The sequence below is a fragment of the Brassica rapa genome, chromosome A06, assembly GCF_000309985.2.
Source record: "Brassica rapa cultivar Chiifu-401-42 chromosome A06, CAAS_Brap_v3.01, whole genome shotgun sequence".
NCBI classification, from domain to species: Eukaryota; Viridiplantae; Streptophyta; class Magnoliopsida; order Brassicales; family Brassicaceae; genus Brassica; species Brassica rapa.
Genome location: NC_024800.2, coordinates 1,045,014 through 1,070,203, shown reverse-complemented (window position 1 = coordinate 1,070,203; position 25,190 = coordinate 1,045,014). Strand labels below are relative to the sequence as shown.

Sequence of the window (25,190 nt, the reverse complement as noted above, 5' to 3'; positions counted from 1 at the left end):
ATACTTCTATCTCATCTTAGATATGTTTTCATTCATTTTACCATCTATTAAAGTATTAAATAATGCTCTTAGCAAATAAACTCCCACCATTTAAGACATACGACGGCATAAATATCTGAATTAAAAACACACTAATATCTACAACTGTTATTTATATTTACATGCATCAATTTATACAGTATACAAACATGAAACATCTACTATACGTTTAGTGAATAATAATAACCATCATAAGAGGAAAATAAAATTAATTTGTATCTTCTATATGTTGCCTCATTCTTCACCTCTCTAATCTCTTTAATCTCCATCTTTCTAACCCTATACAATAACCAATCAACCGTAACCAATTTCCCAAATTACTCAAACCGTATACACAAATCTTCAAAATATGTAAACCGAACTCATTCTAAGTTCGATTTCTAATTTTCACAGCGAACCGACCGGAAATAATTACCAATTCAAACCGGTTAAATGGTACGAGGTCCTGTCTAAACCATCCCCCAAAACCCCACCTTGCTGCTGCATTGATGACGGCGCTGCCACTGAAGAGACCATGTCAGAACAGTCTCCAACGCCGCCGTTAAACCTCTTAGCCGGATCTTGATCCCAAAACGGCATCGGAATATTCGGTTTCTGATTCAATCCAGACGACGATGCAAAATCGTGATTCATCGAGTAACCGGCTCCGCCGCCACCTCCGTCGTATATAGCCGCCGGGTCGTTGTTATCGGAGAAAACCGCCGGGAAAATATTCATTCTTGAAACGTTTTGACCGGGAACCGACAGAGGAAGACGGTAAAGATCATCATCCCTCATCATGTCATGATGAAAATGATGATGATGATCCTTATCGTTATCCAGATGATGATGGTGATGATGTCGGGATGATGTACTGTTGTTTTTCTTGTAGATCCGACACAACACCCAATCATCAAGCTACAGAGTTTTAAACCAATCAAAAACAACATCATCCCTAGAAAATAATAATTAAAAAATCATAGTAATATTATAATAATAATATTATTTACCCGGAGAGAGTTTTTCTTGTGACCAAAGTCACATCTGAGACTAGGTTTATTATCGGCTAAGCGATATTCATGCATGATCCAATCTGATTTAATTCCTTTCGGTGGCTTCCCAGTGTAGAACACGAGAGCTTTCTTGACTCCGACTTTTTTGTTACCATCTCCGGTTGAAATCACCGGTTTATCTGTACCGGTCGCTTTCCAATAACCGGAAGTAGCAGCTCGGTTCGGTCTAGCTCCGTTTGGATATTTCCGATCACGTGGACTGAAGAAGTACCACTCTTGTTCTCCGAACAAAGCCTTCTCTGTAAGAATTTAGACAAGCATCAACAAAAATGGTCAGGAAAAAAACAAAAGAAAACAATACGGATCTGACCGGTTTGGTTTTGGTTTAGTTTACCGGGAAGTTCCCATGGATCGTGTTTGTAGAGATCGACGTCGGCGATGATGGCGACTGGTAAAGGAGAAGAGTCTGCTTTGCGTTTGAGGTAGTGGATCACGAGTTCTTCGTCGGTTGGGTGGAATCGGAATCCGGGAGGAAGGTTTGGCTGCGGCGGCGGACCACCGGAAGAATCTGTAGTCTCCATAACCTGCATATATTCTGATCTGAGTTTTCTTTTGAGAGAAAAAAAAAGGCAAGAGAGATGGTTGACACTTTGCTTGTGAGAGTCGGCGTTAAGCTCTCTTGTATTTTAAATGGATGCATAAAAAAGCCAAGTATGAATGGTTTTTATCCACTGGAATCTTTTGTACGTACACCATTGTATCCACATGTATTTATACAATAGTTTTTTTTAATAATTACATATATTATAGTTATGATATTTTATTAATTTATAACATTATTGATAAAATAATATATTTTTATTCGTGATAAATAATAATTGTTTTTAATTTTCTATGTTAATTAATTTTTATCTATTATTCTTTTGTTAAAAATATAAAATTTTAGTCTATGTTTCCAGTTTATAATAATACATATTCCCCATAATTCAGCCGGTTTAAGCGTGGTTTGGTTTGCACTTAAAAGCAGATAAAGAATGACGACATTTCGACACATATACAATGTCTGACTAATCATGGCGAATCTGTTTAATTACCATACTAAAGTACATAAGGGTAAAATCACATCTTTTGAATTAGATAATGACTTTCTTAACCATGCATTATAATATGTGTTCAGTGTTCATATAAGCTCGAAGTGCGGCTCGACACGAGCGGCCATGACGTGGAATTTGCGATCAACAACGATAGCGATACATTTCATTACATAAAATACATAAATGTGTTTGTCCTTTTACTAAATTAAAATAACACAAAAGTCATTTTAGAAAGTTCACTATTGATTTCGCCTGTTGTTTTCCTCTATTGATGTACCTACTTACATTATACAGCTACTCGTTAGTTTTACATGAAAACGCCACTGAACGCTTAAATATTAGTAAGAAAATTATCAACCACAAATACAAATTTTTCATGAAATTAACCGTCGGAGAGACTGAAAAAGAAAGTTGATGATGAGTAGTCTATCAGGTAATATATACTGACACTATTGAAATTGGAAACACTTTAACTTGTATAAAACAGTGTCAATTTTTTTTTAACCCTATAAGTTAATTTCTGTAAATTAATAATATTTTCTTTATCTAAACCATTTTTAGGCCAATATTATAGATAAGGAACATCGTTTCCAGAAATTGTTAAAATTTAAATTTGACAAATCTTGATAATGCTACAAAAAATAGCAAAATCACTATATTTTATGTATGGACATTACCAAAACGCATGCCTGCCAATAGTACCGTGTTATTCTGAGTATGAGTCCAGTCGACAAGTGGCAAGCCGTAAAAGTCGGCCATGAATAATGACATTGCCACACAAATGTAACAAACGGATGATGTGGAAATGGATGGCGGGTTCGGTGTGGGAAATTTCAATAAAGCATTTCTTACGTTTCAGATGTCATCTCACGCTTTTGTTATTAGTATTTCATCGTGTGACCACTTGGAATATTATTTTATTATCATTATATACATATATAATCACCAAAATTAGTTCCTTGTAGTTTTTTTGTTATTTTTTTTTGCCTAATTGAATTTTTAAACATGGAAAATTTTCAACTCAAATATGTATAAAATTATGAAAATAATAAAATAGAAAATAATAATAGATAATATGTAATATGTAAAAATAAAAATTAACGTGCGGATATTTTAAGTAATAAGAATCCATTTTTATAGTTTTTTATAAGATAACTATTCAATAGAATACTAACGAGAAACTATTAAAATCAGTTTTCAGATTTGAGATATTCATATATTATTTAATTGTTATATATTTTTTTTTGGTAAATTAATAGCAAAAAATATACAAAATTAAATATACAAAGCTATGTTTCGTAGTTGCAGAGTTGTAGGCGATTTCAACAAGTGGCGGTTGGTTCTACTGCTGTCGTGAGATGGTTTCTTTATTTTCGTTTTTGTTTTTTTGGTTATCTTCTTTTTCGTTTTTTATGTTAAGTTTAATTTCGTCGACGATGGATTTTGAGAATCGTGAATTTTATGCGGTGGTGGGTTGTTGGATACTTGAGAAGTTAGGGTGTTAATCTCGTTTCACGATTCATATATGAGGAGTCAGGTCTAGAATATGTACCCCAAACCTTCTACATTTATCTTTTTTTTACTTAGGCGGAGAAGTTGTTTCCGTCGAAACTGCATGGTGATTCAAAGTTCTTTGGAGCGAAGGCTTGAAGTAGAGAAAGATTTTTCTACAGAAAGATCTTCCGCCATTGTGGTTTAGGTTTCTTACGATGTATCGGTTTCTAGGGCTTCTTGGAAGTTGCCTCACTTTGTAGGCTCATAATATCTATATGCAGACTTTAAAAAAAAACACTTGCAATAACTTAAAGTGCTTTTGTTGTTTGATCTACTAATATAAACAAGAACCAACGTCTGTTTAAATATTATTGTTATTAGTTGAAAAAAAATATTGTTATTCCATATAATATTGTCAAAAGCTTTACATATTTTAGACCTGAGGCGTGTTTTAAACTAGCAAATTTCCTTGCAAACACATTGTCAATAGTATATCTTATTAACGTTTTTGTAAACAAATTGTGAGTAGTTCAAAAAACAATTGAGTGGTGGCAATACACTGGTTTTGTTTACCACTGAAAGATAGCGAGTATATTATCCTTTGCTAAAGAGTATTATCCTTTTGCCTTCAAACTAATTAATTTTGTTTACCATTCATCATGTTTGATTTGACGTAACACAAACTAAAGGTAAATAAATCAAAAAGATAAAACTGATGAAGAAAAATAACACGTTTTGTTTCTAAAAAGTAAAAACCATAGAAAGATATCTATAGTATGCGACAAGTATAGTCAAGTTTTCCACCGTCAGCTCGCCAGCTTTGAAAATGTGAGATTGTTAGCAAATTAAAAAGAGATGAAGTAATGGTGTATTGCAAAAATGTGAAGCCCTTTCTAGCAACAGAAAAATGTAGGGCCGTATTTTGAATCTTAGATTCAAGAATATGTATAAAAAGGAATCTCGCGGTATATATGAGGAAATTCACTCATTTTCTTGCCCTTCCTTTTTTATTATAATATAAGTTATCGATAATAACATCACCAAATTAAAAGATGTTTTTAACATTTTTACAGTTCTCTAATAAAATTATTTCATTCCCATATTTTAGAAGAAAATAATGTATAACTCATTATTTTATTATTATTATGAGGAGTTTGAACCTTAGAGGAACATTATCCATGATATTGGAGTTATTAAACAAAAAAGTATATATAATATTCTAATATATAGTGTAAATAAAGAGGTTAAAGTTTAATTAAGAAATAAAAATTGAATCAATAGAGAATTGACAAATTTTGGACGGGTTTTTAAAAGATTTGACATCTTATTTGAAATCTCTATTTCTTTCTCATTTTTAACCATTTTCTGTGTAATGGTGAAAATTCCTTTTGAAAACTTCTAATAGGAAGTGTTCTTAGATCATAACATTGTCTCTGGTCTCGAACATATTATGAAAGTCTAGTTCCGGACCAGAGAATATATTCATTTATATTATAAAAACTTAATTCTGGACCAGAGACAATATTATGATCTAAGAACACTTCCGATTAGAAGTTTTCAAAAGGAATTCTCACCATTACAGTGTTTTCATCCGATACAATGTAAAACACTTTTCCAATTTCGGATTATGCACACAACAACACCAACATTTACTCTTTTAATCAATGGTATACCATATGTCCAGTGGTCTTTCTGTTAACTAGGGTCGTAATTAATGGTCCTAGCAAATTGTTTTAATCAGATGGATATACCCGACAGTAGGATTCGGTGCTGTTTAATTACTTCATTGAATTAATAATACAAATATGTGTGTTTGATTGATGTCTGTCCAAATAGGTGGTTGTCTTTTTCAGTTAAACTATATAAAGATATATATTATTCATGAAAGCGTTTCTCAAGTACTTCAAAAAAAATTTTGTCAACATATTTACCTATACATATAACACCTTACACAGGTGCATAGACGTACATATATACGATACATGCATTGTCAGTACATACCATGCAAACATACATTATACATACCTACATACCTACATACTAACAATCAAACCATGCTAAAATAGCATTCGTTTCTTAAAGAAAATCAGACCTTATTAACTTTTGATGGTGAATTTGTTCACCATGTCATATATATATAATGGTATTATGGTAACCTAACTTCAAACTTTATTACTTATCCAAAAAAAACTTCAAACTTTATAATATGAACGTGGTCATCCTGGTCAGTTTCCCCATAATACAATACAAAGAAACGAAATGATCAGTGCTCTAATCGGAAAATGTGGTCAATTTTAACTTTTTGTATCTTTGTTGCTTTGGACATGTGATGATTTTCCTTTATTCTATAATTAGAAAGTCACTAGCTATATATCACATAAGTTATTTTGTAGTCTTAGACTCTTTAGTCCAGGTATGACTATGGGGGATGTATCTAATACAACATAAATGATTTCAATATGGTTCGGCACAACATACTCCTCAAAAAATTATCTATAATTAGTTTAAGAATATATTTTTGCACAACAAAACTTCGTCTAATATTGTTTTGAATGAATGTAAAATCCATCATTTAAACAACTGCTTTTTTACTGTGTTTGCATCCTTTGTTTGAAACTTTCACGAGGTGAAAGAACTAAAGAATAAAGTTACTCAAGAATAAATATATGTACATAATCAAATTTATTAGCTTCTTGTTGCAAACCAAACCATGAAGCTCCCGTCGCATTAAGTGTCACCAGAAGCTCGGATGGCTAGAAATTGGTTATGAAGTTGTTTGTCCACGAATCTGACCTAAGAATCACACACACGACATATTCCACCACACGAATTCGTATTTATCCAAACAAAATTATACTCGTTGAAAAGTCCGAAACTCAATAACTCGTTTCGTTTTGCTCAATACTTCAGTAAACTCTTTTAGTAAAAAAAAAAAAAAACAGTAAACCCTAGCAAAGCTTTCTTATCCTTATAATAGCTTAATCAATTGTTTTTAGATCAACTAATATATTCGAAGATAATATTTTAAAGATGTGTCCATAATGTAACCGTGTTCATCTTGGGCATAAAAGCTGAACATTTTATGACATCTTTTTGTTAACTATAAATATCTAAAATTAATTGGCCATAAGTGAGTTAGTACAAAGTTTTTATATATTACTTGTCTTTTTCATTTTTAGATGTGAGATCATTTCTCTAAGACGTTGTATGTTACTACGACTATAGAGGACCAAAATTCAGACCGTAAAATTAACACGCTCAGCATGCGTCACGCGTATGTATTCAATACAGCTAGGTACAGGGTTATGTATCATGTATGTCCAGAGAGTTAATTAAATCATTTTAATAAATTCCGTACTAAAGAATCAAATGGTTTCTTCTAGTCGGTGGGAATTTTGCTTTTGCTAAATCATCTCTTACTTTAGCTGGTTTAGGAAAGTGATTAAGGACCGTTCCTTAGTCTTCTGCTTTATCCGATATAATTAGCGAGTTTCTTCAACCACCGGATAATATCACACATGTGCAAATACCACAAAACAAACAAATAAATTTAAAACATTGTCTTGGTTACATGTATTTTTCGTGTATATAACCACAAATGTCATTTTTATAATTTAAGGACATTGCGTATATTTTGAAGCTTACCCACCAATTGATTAGTGAGAACTCTTGATTAATACGTAAGAAATACAATATACAAATGTTAGTTAGGTTTATTTTCTAAGTAACTAAATTTTATGAAGAAAAGACTTGGCAAAAAGTAAAATAAAATACGGTGATAAAACCTTAAATAAATCTTATATACCTCGTTGATCTAAACATATCATGTGAAATAGCTTTTTGTCAAGTAACATGATTTAACCCTTTAACAAAAAAAATCACGTAACATAATTCTATATATATAAAGAAACATGTATGATAACATTATACTCTTTTTACCGGAGCGTCGGTTTGTATACTGTTCCGATGGACCCTTTTGGGGATTTATATAATTATTATTAAAAAAAAAAGTATGACACTATACGCAATAAACATGCATATATATGATTTTGTTATTTAACGTTTGTATATACAAACTAGTTAGAATTTGGCTATGCATATCCTTCAGTATTCATGAAACATTTTATTCGGATTCCCACATAGGATAATGTGATGAGACTGAGTAAATAAACAAAAACATGAATCAATTTGTTTTATTTTTATTTTTTTGTTAAATGTGAATCAATTTATTTGTTATTTAGGTTTTGTGTTCAAAGTTAACATAATATCAGAACCAAATTTGTTGGTTCTGATGATGGCGGTGCTGGTATGGAGTCGCCGATCTTAAATAAGGTTCTAGTTCATGGGCTAAAAGAGTTTTTTTTTTTAATCTCAAAGCATGTTACGAACAGGGGCGGACTCATTTTTTTTTGTTTTTAATAATTTACCTAAATTTATTTATATACCCCTAATCTATACAATGTGATCCACATTGCAAACTATGATGGAATCTAAAATATTACTAGTAAGAGTATGATTAACTCCGGTTTTTTAGCCGGAGTTTTTAACTCATGATTTGACTTTTTTTATACATTTCGGCTAATAAACAGTTTTTATATCTCTTATTTACTAGACGGTTTTTAGCTTTTTTAATTAAAATCTAAGAAAAATTAAGAACCGTATCTTATCCGAAGTTAAAAACCCCAATTAAGAGACTAAAGTTAATCACGGTTTAAGTTGTAACAGCTTGAAGCAACCTATATTTTCGCTAGTCGAACGATTCGTTTCTTTCTCTCCCCTGCCTTTCTCTCTTGCGTCCGGCCAGATTTAATTGAAGCTTCCGGTCGCGCGTCACGGCGCATGCCGGCACCAGAGTCGCGTCTCTTCTCCTTCGTTCTTCATTCGCTTTTTGATTCGTCGCAGTCTCGTCTCGCTCTCAGTTTTCTTCACGGTTATGTGTTGGCGGTCTCGTCGATGTGCGGAGAAATTTTTGGTTTTGGCGTTGTTCTTCTCATTTATGGAGTCCAGAGGTGGTGGAAAGAGTGTGTTCTTTGCCTCCTTAAGGTTTGTAAGACCTGCAGTTTACCCCGTTTAATATAATTTTCAGATAACAAAAAAAACATGTGAATATATTATAGTAAATTAAATATTAAACAACTAATTGCAATAAAATGCATGCAAACCAGCAGAGTCGATCGACAGGACCACAACCAGAACGTGTTTGAAACTTGTACGGTGTAAACTTTCACTGTGCTCTGGTCAAAAAAGCAATCCACGTTGACCCATACGTGTAGTTTCATCTAACACATACACATTGCATCATTGATCATTCAAGTCTATATATCCCATAAGTCTCTTGATCTGTTGGGTGTTTACTAGTATACAAAGTAATATCGCGTTTAAAACGTGAAACAACCATTCTAATTAAGTAGCACCGAACAATATACCAATATGAAAATTCACTAAATATATATACGAATACAAAAGATCTACAAATATAAAGGTGACAGAAAACAAATGTACATCTAGCTAGAGATCTATGAGCTTGCCTCTAAACCCAAAGAATTGGAATCCAAATACATAACATTTGCCTCATGACAACAATAATAAAAACTCAAATGTCCTATTTTTATTGCGTCAGCATTCCATCATCATATATAACCAAACCCACCAACTTGCCCTGAATACCCAAACCCGACCGAGTCGATACCATAACCATTTTGAGCAAAACCAAAGTCGTCCGGGTTGTTAAACTCTTCCTCCATCTTCAGGTAGCCAGAATTAAACTCAAGACTAGGAACAACATGACTCAGTCCGAGTTCTGGACCTGAGTTATGCTCAACATTGCCAACAAAACTACCCCAATCGAAGCTGTTTGTATCCGCAAAACCGTTGAACCCGGTTTTCTCTCCTACGGTTAGGTCCGGTCTAAGCGAGGAGAGCCGGTTTGAATTAGCATACTGGAAATTTCTGTTGTCGGTCTCATGATGTAGTGAATCAAGAACGTCTTCAAAGTGAGAAGAAGATGACGTCGTTGATGAAGTACCATTGTTGCTAAGTTCTCTAGTACTCGTAACTACATGTTCGTAGGCTTGTTTTTGTGCGCTTGATTGCTTCTTGTATATTCTACATAGAACCCAATCATCTAACTGCAAATGAAAAAAAAATATTAATTAGGGATAAATCATAAAGATTATTATAAAATACAATTTAATTATAAATTGTGATTTGTCATAACATGAAAATTGACTAGTTTTTAAGATAATTCGCATGTTGTATTGTTACCTTAGAGCTTCCGTTTGCACGAGAGGGTTCAAGGAGACGATACTCATGCATGATCCAATTGGTTTTAGTGCCTTTAGGTGCTTTACCGATGTAAAACACCAAAGCCTTCTTAATACCAACTCTCTTTCCTTCCGTCGAGATGATTTTATCCGTACCCGTAGCTTTCCAATAACCTGACCCGGCTACCCGGTTCGGTCTTGACCCGTTTGGGTACTTTCTATCTCTCGGACTAAAAAAATACCACTCTTTTTCTCCGAAGAGTGCCTTATCTAAAATCACAACCAAACCAAGAAAAAATATGAATATGTTGTTTTTTTCAAGAACTTTAAAATCGTAACGGTTTGGTTTACTTACTTGGTAAGACCCAAGGATCGAACTTGTAAAGATCGATTTCAGCAATAAGCTGGAGAGAAAAATCATAACCGGCTGCTTTTCTGCAGAGATATTGAACCATAAGCTCTTCGTCGGTCGGGTAAAACCGGAAACCCGGTGGTAAACTCAATTGGGCTAACGGGTCGGTTTCTTGGATACCCATCTTTTTCTTCCTCAACTTCTCTATGAGGAAACTATTGCAGCAAGTATGTGTTTTAATAGTATTATTATTCAAATATGAACGATAAGGTTTGGGTCATAAGCTACTTATTTATATATATGGAATCCACCGCTGCGAATTAACGTGTGTACTGAAACTGGGGACCCACTTTTGTGCTTATCTCTAAACACTTTTGAATCCTGACACGTGTGTCAGTTATATCGTCGTAATTTACGCAAATCCCTTTGGTTCATTGAACCTACATGAGAGCATATTTGGCTCTTCCTCGTACTATTTGTATGTTAGGTTCTTTTGTCAGTAATATTATTTATTTATTAGTGTTCACTAGTTTGAGAAGTATTTTACTATGAAAAAGTAATAATTAAAACGATGCTAGTTTTTTTGTTCAAAAACTAATGTATTATGAGAAATGATTTAGAATCTAATGTTTAATTGAGGTTTCTTTTGTATTACTACTTTACATATTTATTTAATGTTATTTTAAAATATGGTGTAAAGTGTATAGTTTTAGTATAATTTTCCATTTTCTTTCTCAAAAAAAAAATTCCATTTTCTTAAATAGAATATATAGTTGTAATATATTAATCTACTGTTTTGACCGAGTAAGTGGACGTTTAGGTCATCAAAGCTGTTGGTTTTTTTCATTGATTTGACCAGAATTAAACTGTCTACATAAACGACCAAGTTTTAGAACACAAAACTATATATTTAGCGAGTATATTGAACATAAACCATGTAATCGGTGAACTGGTAAAAGATAGTTTTCATTACACGTTTTTTTGTTGACGCGTTCTATTGAAATGTATATATGCCAAATGTTGTAGTGTTCAGAATAAAGGTAGGACACATGTAACTGAATGGGTGGATAAGAGAGCTTAATTTTTGTTTTTGAAAAAGCGAAGTTGAGAGGACAACGAAACTGTTCAATGTATCTTAGGTATCATCAACATGGAAAGCGTTTTCCATACAGACAAAGCTACAACGTGACGACACGTGGCCACGTGTCTATGGTATAAGTTAGGCGCCATATTTGTCATTTGTCAAAAAGACGTTATAACGATTGACGATAAACAAAACACGAGTTTGATGTTGACTAAAGATTTTTTGTTAATTGTAAAAAAATTTATGACTGTTTTGTTTCACTAACACTACAGTACAATTTATTTACTGTAGTTACTTAACTTTTTGTTTTGGACTTTAATTATTTAACTTAGTTTCACTGGTTATCCGTATATTCAGATAGGAACTATAATAGTCGCAGTTTAATTAATTGTTCTTAATGTAATCTTTTGAATTGGATAGCGCATGGTATATAAATCTCTAGTATTCTCAGAATATGCTGTTTTGAAACAAGCAGTATATAATTGACTAAGCGTTTTTCTATATAGCAACACAATTCCGCATTTGGTTAAAATCAGTTTTAAAACTTATGTTGGATCCAAAAAAAATTCAAGAACTGAACCATATAAGCATAACCCTTTTTGTCAATATAATCTAACATCTCCTTTTGCAGATTTGTAGTGTCGATGTTTATCCAAAATAGTTGAGGAAACTATAATTAGGAGCTATGTTTCGTACGGGTAAACTGTGTAATTTCCATAATATATTTCCATCTATTTATTGATTTCGATCGTCATTATCATTTAAGCAAATTATTATTCATAAATATATATGCATCGCTAGTTTATTTTCTAAAATTATAATCTGAACCTATACATACATCCTGGAGATCATAAATCTGCGAGCAAAATTTAAGCATACATAAACCAGGTTAAAATTATAAATGAATACTGTCGTTATGGAACCCCTCTAGTGGAACTTAAATAATTTATTCCACTCAAATACATTTCGTGCTAACCATTTGATGCTTTATACGTACTTTTATTTATTTTGTTTTATCATCTATATCTCTCATTTTCGATTAGTGATTTATCATTCATCATTTATCAAATGATAACGAACTACTCAAAGAATAATTATGATTTTATTAATCGCTCTTGTTTATTTTTATTCTTTGAACGTGGAGAACGGGGGGTTTCGGCCCAATTGGTTTACAAAGTAGACTGTAACAAATGATCGGTTCACCCCTTAATATTATTCAGAAGGTATTTTAAACTCGGTTCAGACAATGTGGTACGTTTTTGGACTAGTCCACTATGTAGCAATAAGTGCGTTTTTCCCGGGACCGACCGAATCATCTGATAGGATTTATCAAAAAATTGTGGAAAATATATTAAATTTTGAGAAGGAGAAAAAAAATTCCAGAAAGTAGTCAATTCAATGGATTCATAATGATGTAGAAAATTATAAAATAGTTTAGTATTATTTATATATCTAGTTTAGGAAATATACTTAATATAAAACATATGTAATCGTAATAATATTTTTTTGAGAGTTAGTATACAATTTATGCAATTTCAAATTAATATTAATCTTTAAATGATATGATATGATAGGTATAATATTTTAAGAATCGGTTTTATTTCTTTTAAGCTAAGTCTATATACTTTTGAATCTAAACCAAATGCTTCCAAATTTAAATTTGATCAATCTCAAAATTTAAGTTTGCCAAACTTCTCAAAATAGTTGAAGAAAATGGTAAAGCTTCGACAAAAGATTTTGGTCTTTCAAAATTTTGTACACACTTTGTTGCTTTAGTTAAAATTGTTAGATATTTTAATAAATAAATTTATTTTGTTGATTATTCTATTTCGATATCATTTTTCAAACCTCATGATTGAATAATAGAAATGTTTGAGTAATAGATTGATATTTCATACTTTTAAAAACAGTGTCATTTATTTGCTCTCCCTTCTCTCTAAGCTTTCTCTTTTTCCGATCTGTTTGTGTGTTACCGGCCGACGGTGTGGGCTTCCTCAGCCACCGTCGGTCCGGTCTTGTCTTCCATTCTCTTTGCTTGCATGTTTTCTTAAGTTTTAAGTCTCCAATAGTTGGATCTAGATCTTGAATTCCAGATTCTTTTGAGGTTCGAGGTATGTCGGTGATGGATCAGTCGGTGGCGTGCTTATATCATGCTGTTGTTCCTCTGTTCCGACGTTTCCTCTTCTCTTCGGGTTTCTTCAGATGGTCTTTTGGCCTTGTTTCGACTTCTGCGTTTCAAGGATCCGTTAGATCCTCTCGTTGTTCTCCCGTCTTCCCGATCTGGCTGTGCTTTTCATGTTTCACTTATTGTAGAGGTTCTACCATGGATTGAAGGTTGCATGTCCTCGATCTCGCTTGAAACGGTATGATTATGGTTTAATCTTTGTATCTTGTTGCCTCTACGCAAGGGATCTCAGATGTGATTATCTTGGACGGATTTGGCTCTTTACATCCGGTCGTGGAAGTTGATTGTTAAAAGCTGCGTGCTCATCATCTTCCTGGGTTATGTCTACTGCTTCATCCTCGGTGGCTTGTGAAGTAATCTTCAAAGCAATATAATGAGGTGTGGTTCTACCCAAATAAAGTTCGACTGTGGATGCGTTCTATCTTATCCTTCTTCATTTGGTCATTCCTCTTGCATGGGTGTTTTTGCTCATTTGATCTAGATTCATGTATTGTGTGTACTTGATCTTTTGGTTTATCTCTCTTGTCTCCGGAGATTCAGTTCGCATCTGCCGGCCTATGACTCCAAAGGAATGTTATTCCTGTTGGCTTAGTTTCTAGAAGTTTTTATAACTTGCTAGCATATGATCACAACTTGTAAGTTTTTGTCTAAGTTTATAATCAATGAAATCCTTCAGTGTTAAAAAAAAAAAAAAAAAAACAGTGTCATTTAAATCATTATATTATATCTCAATTATGATTTTGAGTTTGCAGAGAATACATAAAATAATATAAAAATTAGAATAATATATAAAAATTGTTAAATATACTTACTTTATAAAGTATATTTGAAATGAATATGTATGTAATCTTAATTTTTATTTTTATAAGAGTCGATATATAATTCCTAATCATAAATTTTGTTTTATTCGAAAAGACTCGTTTAGAAAAATCATTGTACATTGACAAAAAAAAACTCGTTGCATTGGACTGCGAACTTGTGATCTTAAGTTATGATATAATATAAAGGGCCCACTTGATTCGATGACGACTTTTATGAGTTTATCATACACAGGTAACACATCATATATTCATATGCTAAAGATTTTTAGTTTTTTTTTTAAATAAACAAAGTTAGAGATTATTACTTCATATAATAATTGAAGACTATTCCTGGAAACTAAAATAAAGAAAAAGGTGAGTGGGATATTCTGGCAATCACTTTCTTACGCTAATTTTTATCAGCTTCTTTAATTTAGCTATATTTAAAGGTATGCACTTAATAAAATATCTATTTTGGAACTATTCAGTTTGATTTGGATCGATAAGATTCGAGTCTACTTTAGACGCAGAAGGGGCTGATCCGCTTTGTTTCAACTTTCTTGAGTCCGGTTTAGACACAGAAAGGGTTGATCCGGTTTATAAGATTAAAAACAGTGGGAATTTGATGTGTTGTTCAGCCCAAAACCATCTTCGGCCCACTAAAAATATTCCAGTTAACTAACATCGACGCAAAAGTAGGTTTGCCAACCTCCACAGCAACAAACTTCTTTTACAGTCTCATGACTCTCATCACTGAGTTTTCTCCACATAGAGAGGGAGAGGGTTCGAACTTCGACCGAGACTGTATGGTTGAACCAAGAATATGATTCTAGTCGACCTACTATGGATAATTTGCATAATTTGTCTTTTCTTGGAAGAGAAACCTAGACTTCCTTCCTGCTGTATTAGCTTTAATGAATCTTTCTCAAACCACTGGATTAAAAAAGGGGTTCTATAATATTTTATAAAAGTATAATGATTTTCAAAACAAACAAAGAGTTTCGGTATTAGCTAGAAAGAGAGAATGTTATTTATTTATTTATTTCTTGAGCTTACAAAGCAATAACTTGCCACACACACAAAAATAATACAAAGAAATAATGCAGATTAGAAATCCTCATTACAAAAAGTTGTTATCTCTTCTGTTAACTATATATGCATGAATGAAATGAATTAAATTAATTAATTAATCATATAAAATATATATGTGAGAGAAGCTTCTGATTTGGAGTTAATTAAAGTTCTTCCAACGCCTAAACAGCTTCGTCTTCAGAATCTAACTCCACCAACCTCTCAACGATAACATCCGACGCAACTGTAACAACCTCTGATAAGTTCCTAAAATGAGCAAAAAAAACAAGAAGAAATAAGTTAGATCAGAAATTTTATGTAAAACATTTGTTTATATATAATGGAAACTCAAGCTTACCCTTTACAGGAATCGAACGTAAGCCCGACGATATCTTTAGCTTCTTGAAGAGCCCATCTAAACCGTTGGATTTCATCATCAGAACATGTCACCCTTTCGATCATAACATCGAGTTGTGAAGGTTTGATGTCGAAAAATATCGGTATCACCCTTTTCTTGGACTCCATAATAAGAGCAAGCTCGTGCAAACAGAAGTAAGAATCGCAATAGTTGGGAGAGAAGACGGTAACGGCGACTTTAGAAGTGAGAATCGCACGGTTGATATGATCAAAAAGCTTGTCTCCAGGTTTCATGTTCTTGCTATCCAAGAATGGACGTATGTTACGGGCATTGAGATTGTCGTAAAGCAAAGTCGCAATGTTTCTCTTTGTGTCGGTTCCTCTGTGGTTGATGAACACATCATGCAAAGCTTTGGGTTTGGTTGATGATGAAGAAGAAGAAAGAAGATCGACGAATAGTTTGTTGTTTAGTTGAATGGATTTGGATTGCTTCACGAAGTCAAAAACCCTAGAGATCATGATTTTTGTTTTTGGTGATGAGATTAGATAGGATTGATGGATGATCAATAGAGGCTTTGTGGCGTGTGTTTGTATGTGTTACTATGTATGTATGTGTATTCGTGTATATATAGTGTTTGAAGTATAATTGTCGTGATATAATGGGCTTGAATCGGTGAAGAAGACAAGAAGAGAAGTGGTGGATTTTGAACAGCATAAGAGGAATGTTTACTAGACGTTGTCCGCGTCAAGATAAATAGTTCTTCTGACTAACCCATTTTATTATTTATATAATGTCTTATAGCATGGGCATATAGTTTCTTTCTAGCTACTATATATTATTTTTGACAGGAAATATATCATTAAATATATAATAACCACTAGCGAATATATCATCATCATAAAGCGTAAATCATTTTATAATAGCCAATACTATCAATAAGATTTTTCCATATAAATTTGAAATAGTTAGAGAGGTCGATAAACTTCTTCGTTCTTGACAAAAAGCTTCTTATTTCTTTGTAAAAAATAATTTTCAGTTAATCATTTAAATTATTAGATTATGTATATATTACTTAGATTGTTTGACAATTATAAAATTTGTAATCAGTCAAAGAAATATAAGACACAATCATATTTTTGTGTGTGACCATTGTCTCATGTGTCCATTGTATCGAGACATTCAATTTTTATTAGAGAATGGCCTACTAGCTAGATTAAAAAAACAATTACGAAAGAGTATATATTTCAAAATATTAAGCGTCATGTATATATATGTTTTATATTTTATAGAGTACAGGACAATCTAAAGTCTACATCAAAGGACAAATTGGTACTAACTTGGTGCAACAGTTTAATGTTATAATTTGTGTATACTAACTTGATAACTAATAATTCAATATACAAATTATAAGTAAAATACTGGACTTGTTTGAATGTAAGTTATAAGAAGAATGAAGAACAAGAAATAGAATGTGAAACTATTGTAGTCGTTGAAACGAGTTTGACCCTTTCCCGTCAAAGAAGCTAACGATGTGCTTGACATTTCTTCTCCTCTTCTATGAGTTAAAAGAGTAAAAGACATACTTTATTTATCCTGTTTTTGTTGTCTCTATATATAAAAAGTATCACACATATGGCTACGTTTAGAGAGCGTGAAATTGAGTTTGGATCTTTTAGAGCAAGTGGAGCTTAATTGCCACTTCAAGATATTCATTTGAGTACGAGAATTCGACTTGAATTTCACGCAAACAGTTGAGAAAAGAACCAATAAGTCTTTTGAAAAACAAGATACTGATAGTTTAAAAAGATTAATAGCCTATATATGATTTTAAACTCAGTTATGAAAATTAGTTGTTGCAGTTACTACGCTAATTAATATAGTTAAAACGATCATATATTGAGGTGCAATCAAAATATCATGTAAGACTAGAGCCGGGTACATCAATCGTAATGGGTCACTAGGATACGATGTGGATTATGTTTCTTTCTTTTTTTGTTGCCTTTGAAAATGAATTAAAGTAAAATTATTGTGGTTCGTTGATCTATTAACTAAGATGTTTGGTTAATTATCTATGTCAGTTAATATTTAGTATTATATATTTTGCAATTTATTTAAAAGATCTAGAAGCTGAATGACAATTTTTCTTACTCAGAGATCATATATGTTCCTAGAGCAAAGAATTCAAAGACGAACAGTTTGACACATAGTGCTCGCGAACAATCGTCTTTCGTCTTTCACATGCATACATAATTGCCATAATGATTTAAAAAGTTTTAATTGAGTTTGTATGTATGACAGAAAATAATAATATTATAGAAAAGTCATATTAATAGTGTATTTCTTAGGTCAAGTTATCATGCAATAATAATAAAATGGAGTATCTTTAATAAAAGTATATTGGTGGGATATACTATAGGTTTAATTTATAAATTTTGATAATATCATTATAATTTTATTGTTTAGAAATATTGAAACTATATCGTTTGAAAGTGTCATAAAATTATGTTACAAATATATAATGTTCCAAACACTCTTTTTTGCTTGACGACCATATAAAACTTAAATGACAACTTTCTTTGAATAGATAAAATAGGATTCTCTATTAGTAGAATATATATTATCAACTAAAATATAGTAATTGTAAAAATAATTATCATAAGATTTTGATTTTTATAAACTAGCTTAAATAATTTGAAGTTAATGATAATCTTCCTATTAAATGTTATATAAATCCTCCCGGAGAGTAAATTGGGTCATGGTATACTTAGGCCAGCTCCAATTAGCTTTCAAAACAACAAATCTGGTGTAATCTAATTTTTAAATAGAACTTCAAAAATAATACCATTTCACTAATTTGATGTTTTATGAATAATATTACACTAAAGTTGGTATCGTACTATTCATCGCATCAAATATTAAAATTATATTTGTTGTGCTTCCTTGAGTAATGTAGCTAAATTAACATTATTTATTAATTCAACCATGTACTTAAAAATACATGTATAAATTAGTTCAAAATAAATATATTAAATAGTTAAAAAAATCTAAATAAACATTGTTAATAAAAAAATGGCAGCCTAGCTTAGAGACATAGTGGATGATTGGTTGGATCTTAACTTGATCCTTTAGCTTTGTTAATTTTGAAATCATCAAACTTAACCATTTGATGTATCTTTACTTTTAAAAGTTAAAGCATACATTAAAAAGTTTCTATTTTATAGTTTTTTTTAAAGATAAAGCAAAAAAATAAGATAAAGCAAAAAAATAATCTCACAACCTTTTTATTTGTATTAGGCAAAACTCTTATATCTCTATTTCCTAGGCTGTAAAAACTGTAAAATAAAAATGATCTATAGTATTAAATAAACTAAAAATATATATATTATTATATTTAACTTTTGAATTTTTTTAAGTCCATTCAGAAAATTGAATTTTTAATAAATTTTAAATAACCTAAATGTTTTATTTTAAATATAAATTATTATTTTAAAATATCTTATAGTTAACTTAATCATGCTTTATTTTAAAATATCTACCGCCAATAACATACACATAGAACTGAAATAACTACAATAAAAATCTCCATAAATAAATTTACAATTACAGTTAATTCACTCATAACACAAATTTTACAGCTAAATTTTTACAAATACAATCCAACCAATCATTGACATAATCTCTTTTCGTCTGCTACATATTGATGTAAAAGCATCCAATAGCATTTTTTAAAGGAAATATATTATTAAATAAAAGAATGAATACAAATGAGTCGCCATTAGATCATATCTATGTTTGTCAGTGTTCTAAAAATAGTTTATGTATGCATTGGGGTTCACCTAGATGGTAAATCTAGTCTAAACGAAAAAGATTTTTAAAATAATATATAGTTTTTAATTTGTCAAGATGTTCAAAAAATTAATACCAGTGAACACATTCTTAAACAATATTTTTTTTAAAACAAAATTGCCAAACCACCATCTACAAATTTCTTGAACATTGATATTTACACACAAATAATATATTCAAAACAAAATAAACTATATAAATTACATTAAAAACTATTAATTAATAAATGATGATATTAGTACCAGTAATATACTGTATAACCTCTTTAAATTAATACTCTATAAATTAATATACACTAAAAATCTCTATAAAATAATATAATTTTATAGTCCCAAATTGAATTTTTGGTTCAATTAGTATATCGATAAATTAATATTTCTATAAATTAATAAAAATTATAGTTTTGGTGTAGTCCCATCATTATTAATTTATAGAGATTTCACTGTATTTCAATAGCCAAAAATGTATCAAACTTAAGTTTTTAATGGTTCTGCTTATAAATCAGGTATTTTTCTATTTCTTCTCATAATTCATCATAAAATAAAGATTGGTAGCCGAATTTTTTAAAAAAATGATTGATCTCTTTAGTGCATATATTCATTAACAGCAGTCTTACAACATTATAAAACCTTTAATGTCATTTCTTATATGTGTTTCTTTACCTACAGATTGAATGGTTTTAGCTCGAAATTTTATAGCTACATGACACTAGGGGTTATATTTTAGGGATTTTTGCAAAATTGACCTACAACTTAAAGTCAAACACAAAACTAACCTTCCTTTTTTTTGAAAATTGGTTTTGCCCTATTCACCCCACAAGTTCATATAATTTACGAAAATGCCATCAATTTTTTTTTTTTTTTTTCGAAAATGACATTTTTACTCTCTCACCCTCATCATCTTCAAGTAATTACAAGATTGCCATTGTCATCAATACCACAACCACCATGAACAACCAATTTGAAGCTCTTAATGCTCCCAAAATCGATTTACCCTTCTTCTTTTTCCATTCTTGTGAACTAAACACAACATATCTCTCACTTTCTCTCCACAATGAGCTAAAAAAACCCAAGATTTTGATTCTAAAATTTTTATGGTTCATAAAGTCATAGAAGCTAACGATTATGGGTGGGTGACTTTCGTTTGTGATTCTGTGTGCTTGGAGAAGCCTTATGTATGCTAAGGAACTTATCTCACCAATTTAAGGTGTGACATCGAGTTTTTTTCCAGATCTGTTCGTCAGACGACTTACTTGGGAAGTCGTCTCGCTGTAGACGACTTACCTTTCAGTCGTCTGGCTGTAGACGACTTACCTGGAAGTCGTCTGGTCAACGCAAAGGTTATTTTTGCAATTGACTTTGAAATCTGTAACCTGAGACGACTGAAAGTTAAGTCGTCTACTATTGTTTGGTTTCAAAAAAAATTCCAAAGAACCTAGACGACTTACATTTCAGTCGTCATAGGTTAGTTTTGCATTTGACTGGATAATTTCAGAAGTTTGACTTCCCCAGACGATTTACATTTCAGTCGTCTGGCGAAAATTAAAATAATAATATTTTTTATAAAGTAAACGACTTACAATTAAGTAGTCATAGGTTAGTTTTGCAATTGAAAAAAAAAACTTCAAGATTTAATTATACACAGACGACTTATAATTCAGTCGTCCACCAGACGACTTAATTGTAAGTCGTCCAGGACTTTTTTCCGAGATTCTGGTCAAACCTCGTAAATCCTGGACGACTTACATTTCAGTCGTCTCGTGGACGACTGAATTATAAGTCGTCTGTATATAATTAAATCTTGAAGTTTCTTTTTTCAATTGCAAAACTAACCTATGACGACTTAACTGTAAGTCGTCTACTTTTAAAAAAATATTATTATTTTAATTTTCACTAGACGACTGAAATGTAAGTCGTCCAAAAAGTCAAACTTCTGAAATAATCCAGTCAAATGCAAAACTAACCTCTGACGACTGAAGTGTAAGTCGTCTAGCTTTTTTGGAGTTTTTTTTTTAACCAAACAATAGTAGACGACTTAACTTTCAGTCGTCCGAAATAACAGATTTCAAAGTCAATTGCAAAAATAACCTCTGCGTTGACCAGACGACATATAGTTTAGTCGTCTAGACAACTTAGATTGAAGTCGTCCGCGTCTTCTCCACTAGTTTTTAAGTCTTCTACGTTAGTTTTTGAATAACTTGTATTTTTAAGAGTGATAAGTAACTTCAAGATATGTAAAACTCATATTTACAAAATATGTTCTCTCCCTTAGTTTTACTAAATTTGACTAAGTTTTTCAATGCAAACTTATAAAAAATATGATATGCTTTGACTAGTTACTATTATTTGTTTCCATCTCTTACCAACATTCTTGTTTATTAAGATGAGAAAAAGGCCATTGGAGTTTATTATTGCATATGAGAGATCCAAAGATAAGAAAAAGGCTACTGAAGTCTATTATTTCATTGATTTGTAAATGTGTAAACACATTGTTAGCACATTTAATACATCTTGGAAAACATTATTACTGATTTTACAAAAAATTCACAACTAAAAGAGTATACATGCAATTCACAAAACAGACCACAAACAAAACTATTATAGATCATTCATCTACAAAGACAAGCTTGGATTCCACTTGAGTAGACAAGACCAGACAACTTTTAAGAAGTCCAGACGACTTCTAAGAAGTCCAGACGACTTCCAGGAAGTTCAGACGACTTTGCCAGAAGACTTTTAGGAAGTTCAGACGACTTCCAGACGACTTTACAGGAAGTCCAGACGACTTCCAGACGACTTCCAGACGACTAACAAGTAAGTCGTCCCAGAAGTTTTCCAGATCTGAAAAACCTGCATATTAAATCCAGATCTGGAAAACCTGCATATTCAAAAACGTTCAAATGGCTTAAAAACAGAAAAAATGAATGGAAGATTAGATAAATCTACCTTTACAGAACACACAAAAATACATATCTAAAAATAAAAGATCTACCTTTAAATTAGTGGAAGATGAGTACCATCTAATTAAAAACCTGCAAAAAAAAAAAAATAGATTAGTAACAAAGACATGAGACAAAATTGAAAAATTCATATAAAGTTTGGTGTTTTCAAGTCAAAGAGATTAGAGTGGGTTTGGAAAGTTTTAGTTTGAGAAAAAAGTAAGAACTTTATACAACAAGAAGTTACCAAATGAAGAAAAATCAGACATAAGAACTTACCAAAACGCTCAGAAAAATCCAGACGACTTCCTAGAAGTCCAGACGACTTCCTAGAAGTCCAGACGACTTCCTAGAAGTCCAGACGACTTCCTGGAAGTCCAGACGACTTTGTCAGAAGACTTCCAAGAAGTCCAGACGACTTCCAGACGACTTCCAGACGACTTCCAGACGACTAACATGTAAGTCGTCCCAGAAGTCTTCCAGATCTGAAAAACCTGCACATCAAATCCAGATCTGAAAAACCTGCATATCCAAAAACGTTTAAATGACTTAAAAATAGAGAAAATGAGTGGAAGATTAGATAAATCTACATTTATAGAACACACAAAAATACATATCTAAAATTAATAGATCTACCTCTAAATTAGTGGAAGATGAGTACCATTTGATTAAAAACATGCAAAAGAGATAGATTAGTAAGAAATACATGAGACAAAACTAAAAAATTCATATAAAGTTTGGTGTTTTCAAGTCAAAGAGATTAGAGAGAGGTTGGAGAGTTTTAGAATGATGAACATTACATTTTTGTTGCAGCCATTTGAGAGGAGGAGAGAGAATGTGTAAATTTTTCTTTTTATAGGGAGACAAAAAATCCAATTAGATTAAATATTTTTGACTCAGACGACTTCCTGGACGACTTACATTTCAGTCGTCTGGTGAAGAAATTAAAACAGACGACTTACATGTAAGTCGTCCAGAAGAGTTTAATATTTTTAGCGGGAAATTAAATATTTTTAGCGGGAAACTAAAATAGAAGACTTCCCAGACGACTTACAAGTAAGTCGTCTGGACGACTGAAATATACGTCGTCCGGGTAAATTATTCAACAGACGACTGAAATATAAGTCGTCCACACCCTAAACATAACCCCTAAACTTAATTATCTAATTAAACACTTCATAAAACCAAATCAAACTTGAAAAGTGTTTACTATACACAAAAATAAACACATATAGGTGAAAACTAATTTTTGAAAAAAATATTTTACTTTTCCAAAATCTAACCCTAACAATACATACAATACTACAACATATGTTTGCCAAACTCCTAAACCAAAGTATTTCATGATTCACTACTTTCACTCATCTATCTTCAAAACAAATCAATTTTATCATATCTTAATTTATATTAGTTAAAACTGTTTATAATTACTTGATTTTTATTTTTTACGCATCAAAATATTTTTTTACAAGATTTATAAATTATTTTTAAAATAAACTGGTACCAGACGACTTACACTTCAGTCGTCCAGACGACTTACAACATCTCAGACGACTCAGACGATTTACTGGGGCTATATTCGTAAAAATGGCTTCTGTTTTTTTGTTTGGTCACAAGGGGCTGAGTTGTAATTTCACTAGGCTTTTAGGTTAGTTTTGTATTTGATTCAAGTTTGGGTATAGGTTTGGGATTAAAATCAAGTTGTGGGTTAGTTTTGGCAAAAACCCCTATATTTTATTAGTGAAATTATTATTTATTTCTTTTGAAAAAAAACTAAAAGATAATAAATTAAATAGATTAAATAGATTTTCATTAATTTATTTATTTTGATATATATTTTTCATTTCCGTTATTTTAGTTATAATAATTTAGCCGACAAAGGTTACTTTCTTTTTTTTGTCAACCCGACAAAGGTTACATATTTTCCACAAATACGCAGAGAATCAAGTCACGATGGAGACCAGAAAACATTTTCTTATTTTGATTGTATTTTTTCTAATCACCAAACGCATGGTCAGTTGAATAGGTGCAATCGTTTAATAAAAACAAAAATGCGCAACTTTCAGAGAGTTTCTTATCTACAAGACGGTCAGAGAATGGATCAAGACTTGTCCTTTGAATTGAAAACAGAAAACTGGCAGCAAAACAAATGAATACAAGAAAGTTTTGGGCCAAGCTTATTAAACCCATGTAGTATACTGAATATTGTTCGGATATGTAACTAACTTTAGTATTGGGCCGACCACAGTCCCAATGTTAACCAACCATTGCGTTTACTTAGCTCCGACCATGTGATATCCAGCGATACACTGACACAACTTTGACTTTGACCCGGAACTACCATATTATTGGCCACTGGCCAGTACAGTCCGGCGTGATGGGTTATAAGAAAACTGCAGCCTAACCGGATTCCAGTTTAAATCATGCATATTTATGTACATGACCAGACCATGAGATCAACCGTTAGACCTAAAGCATTCAATTCTATCTTCATTAAGACCGTGACTGTTATCGAACGCATTCAATTCTTCTAACCATTAATCCTTTAATCTTTCACTAACTTCTTTATTTACGTTGATTTTCCCACAAAGTCATCCAACAGGTAATAAATATAACAGCTTTAATTATTAAACAAGGCATGACCCCTTTAATTAACCCGTAGATTAAGCAAAAG

At 31.7% G+C, this 25,190-nt stretch overlaps 3 protein-coding genes and 1 long non-coding RNA gene across 5 annotated transcripts; 1 reads left to right on the top strand and 3 right to left on the bottom strand.

Moving 5' to 3' along the window:
* Positions 1-137: 137 nt before the first annotated feature.
* LOC103871175 (NAC domain-containing protein 18) lies at positions 138-1,778 on the bottom strand. 2 transcript variants are annotated; one of them, XM_009149402.2, is made up of 3 exons: positions 1,402-1,778; positions 1,029-1,330; positions 138-936 (listed from the first exon to the last, which is right to left on the bottom strand). In XM_009149402.2, the coding sequence occupies exons 1-3, from the start codon at positions 1,619-1,621 to the stop codon at positions 451-453; spliced, it is 1,008 nt and encodes a 335-aa protein (XP_009147650.1). In that variant the 5' UTR covers positions 1,622-1,778; the 3' UTR covers positions 138-450. The 2 variants fall into 2 exon arrangements, with proteins under 2 accessions (XP_009147650.1, XP_009147651.1); XM_009149403.2 differs by having other exon boundaries at positions 1,426-1,771.
* Positions 1,779-9,040: 7,262 nt separating this feature from the next.
* Positions 9,041-10,505, bottom strand: LOC103871173 (NAC domain-containing protein 19). Its single transcript, XM_009149401.2, has 3 exons — positions 10,238-10,505; positions 9,884-10,152; positions 9,041-9,747 (listed from the first exon to the last, which is right to left on the bottom strand). Exons 1-3 carry the CDS (start codon positions 10,416-10,418, stop codon positions 9,250-9,252), a joined length of 948 nt encoding a protein of 315 aa, XP_009147649.1. The 5' UTR covers positions 10,419-10,505; the 3' UTR covers positions 9,041-9,249.
* Positions 10,506-10,755: 250 nt separating this feature from the next.
* LOC108868828 lies at positions 10,756-15,468 on the top strand. The gene is made up of 2 exons (XR_001955020.2): positions 10,756-13,652; positions 13,736-15,468. It is a non-coding gene; the product is annotated as an uncharacterized LOC108868828 (long non-coding RNA).
* On the bottom strand, positions 13,337-20,462 carry LOC103871172 (TMV resistance protein N). Its single transcript, XM_009149400.3, has 2 exons — positions 15,733-20,462; positions 13,337-15,641 (listed from the first exon to the last, which is right to left on the bottom strand). Exons 1-2 carry the CDS (start codon positions 16,248-16,250, stop codon positions 15,557-15,559), a joined length of 603 nt encoding a protein of 200 aa, XP_009147648.1. The 5' UTR covers positions 16,251-20,462; the 3' UTR covers positions 13,337-15,556.
* Positions 20,463-25,190: the final 4,728 nt, after the last annotated feature.

Excerpts from the sequence above, each read along its gene's own strand:
- LOC103871175 (XM_009149402.2), bottom strand. The coding sequence starts at position 1,621 with ATGCAGGTTATGGAGACTACAGATTCTTCCGGTGGTCCGCCGCCGCAG. Across the intron at positions 1,331-1,401 it reads ACTAAACCAAAACCAAACCG|AGAAGGCTTTGTTCGGAGAA; the intron begins GTCAGATCCGTA and ends AAATTCTTACAG. Across the intron at positions 937-1,028 it reads ACAAGAAAAACTCTCTCCGG|CTTGATGATTGGGTGTTGTG; the intron begins GTAAATAATATT and ends AAAACTCTGTAG.
- LOC103871173 (XM_009149401.2), bottom strand. The coding sequence starts at position 10,418 with ATGGGTATCCAAGAAACCGACCCGTTAGCCCAATTGAGTTTACCACCG. Across the intron at positions 10,153-10,237 it reads CGATCCTTGGGTCTTACCAA|ATAAGGCACTCTTCGGAGAA; the intron begins GTAAGTAAACCA and ends TTGTGATTTTAG. Across the intron at positions 9,748-9,883 it reads GTGCAAACGGAAGCTCTAAG|TTAGATGATTGGGTTCTATG; the intron begins GTAACAATACAA and ends TTTCATTTGCAG.
- LOC103871172 (XM_009149400.3), bottom strand. The coding sequence starts at position 16,250 with ATGATCTCTAGGGTTTTTGACTTCGTGAAGCAATCCAAATCCATTCAA. Across the intron at positions 15,642-15,732 it reads ACGTTCGATTCCTGTAAAGG|GAACTTATCAGAGGTTGTTA; the intron begins GTAAGCTTGAGT and ends TGCTCATTTTAG.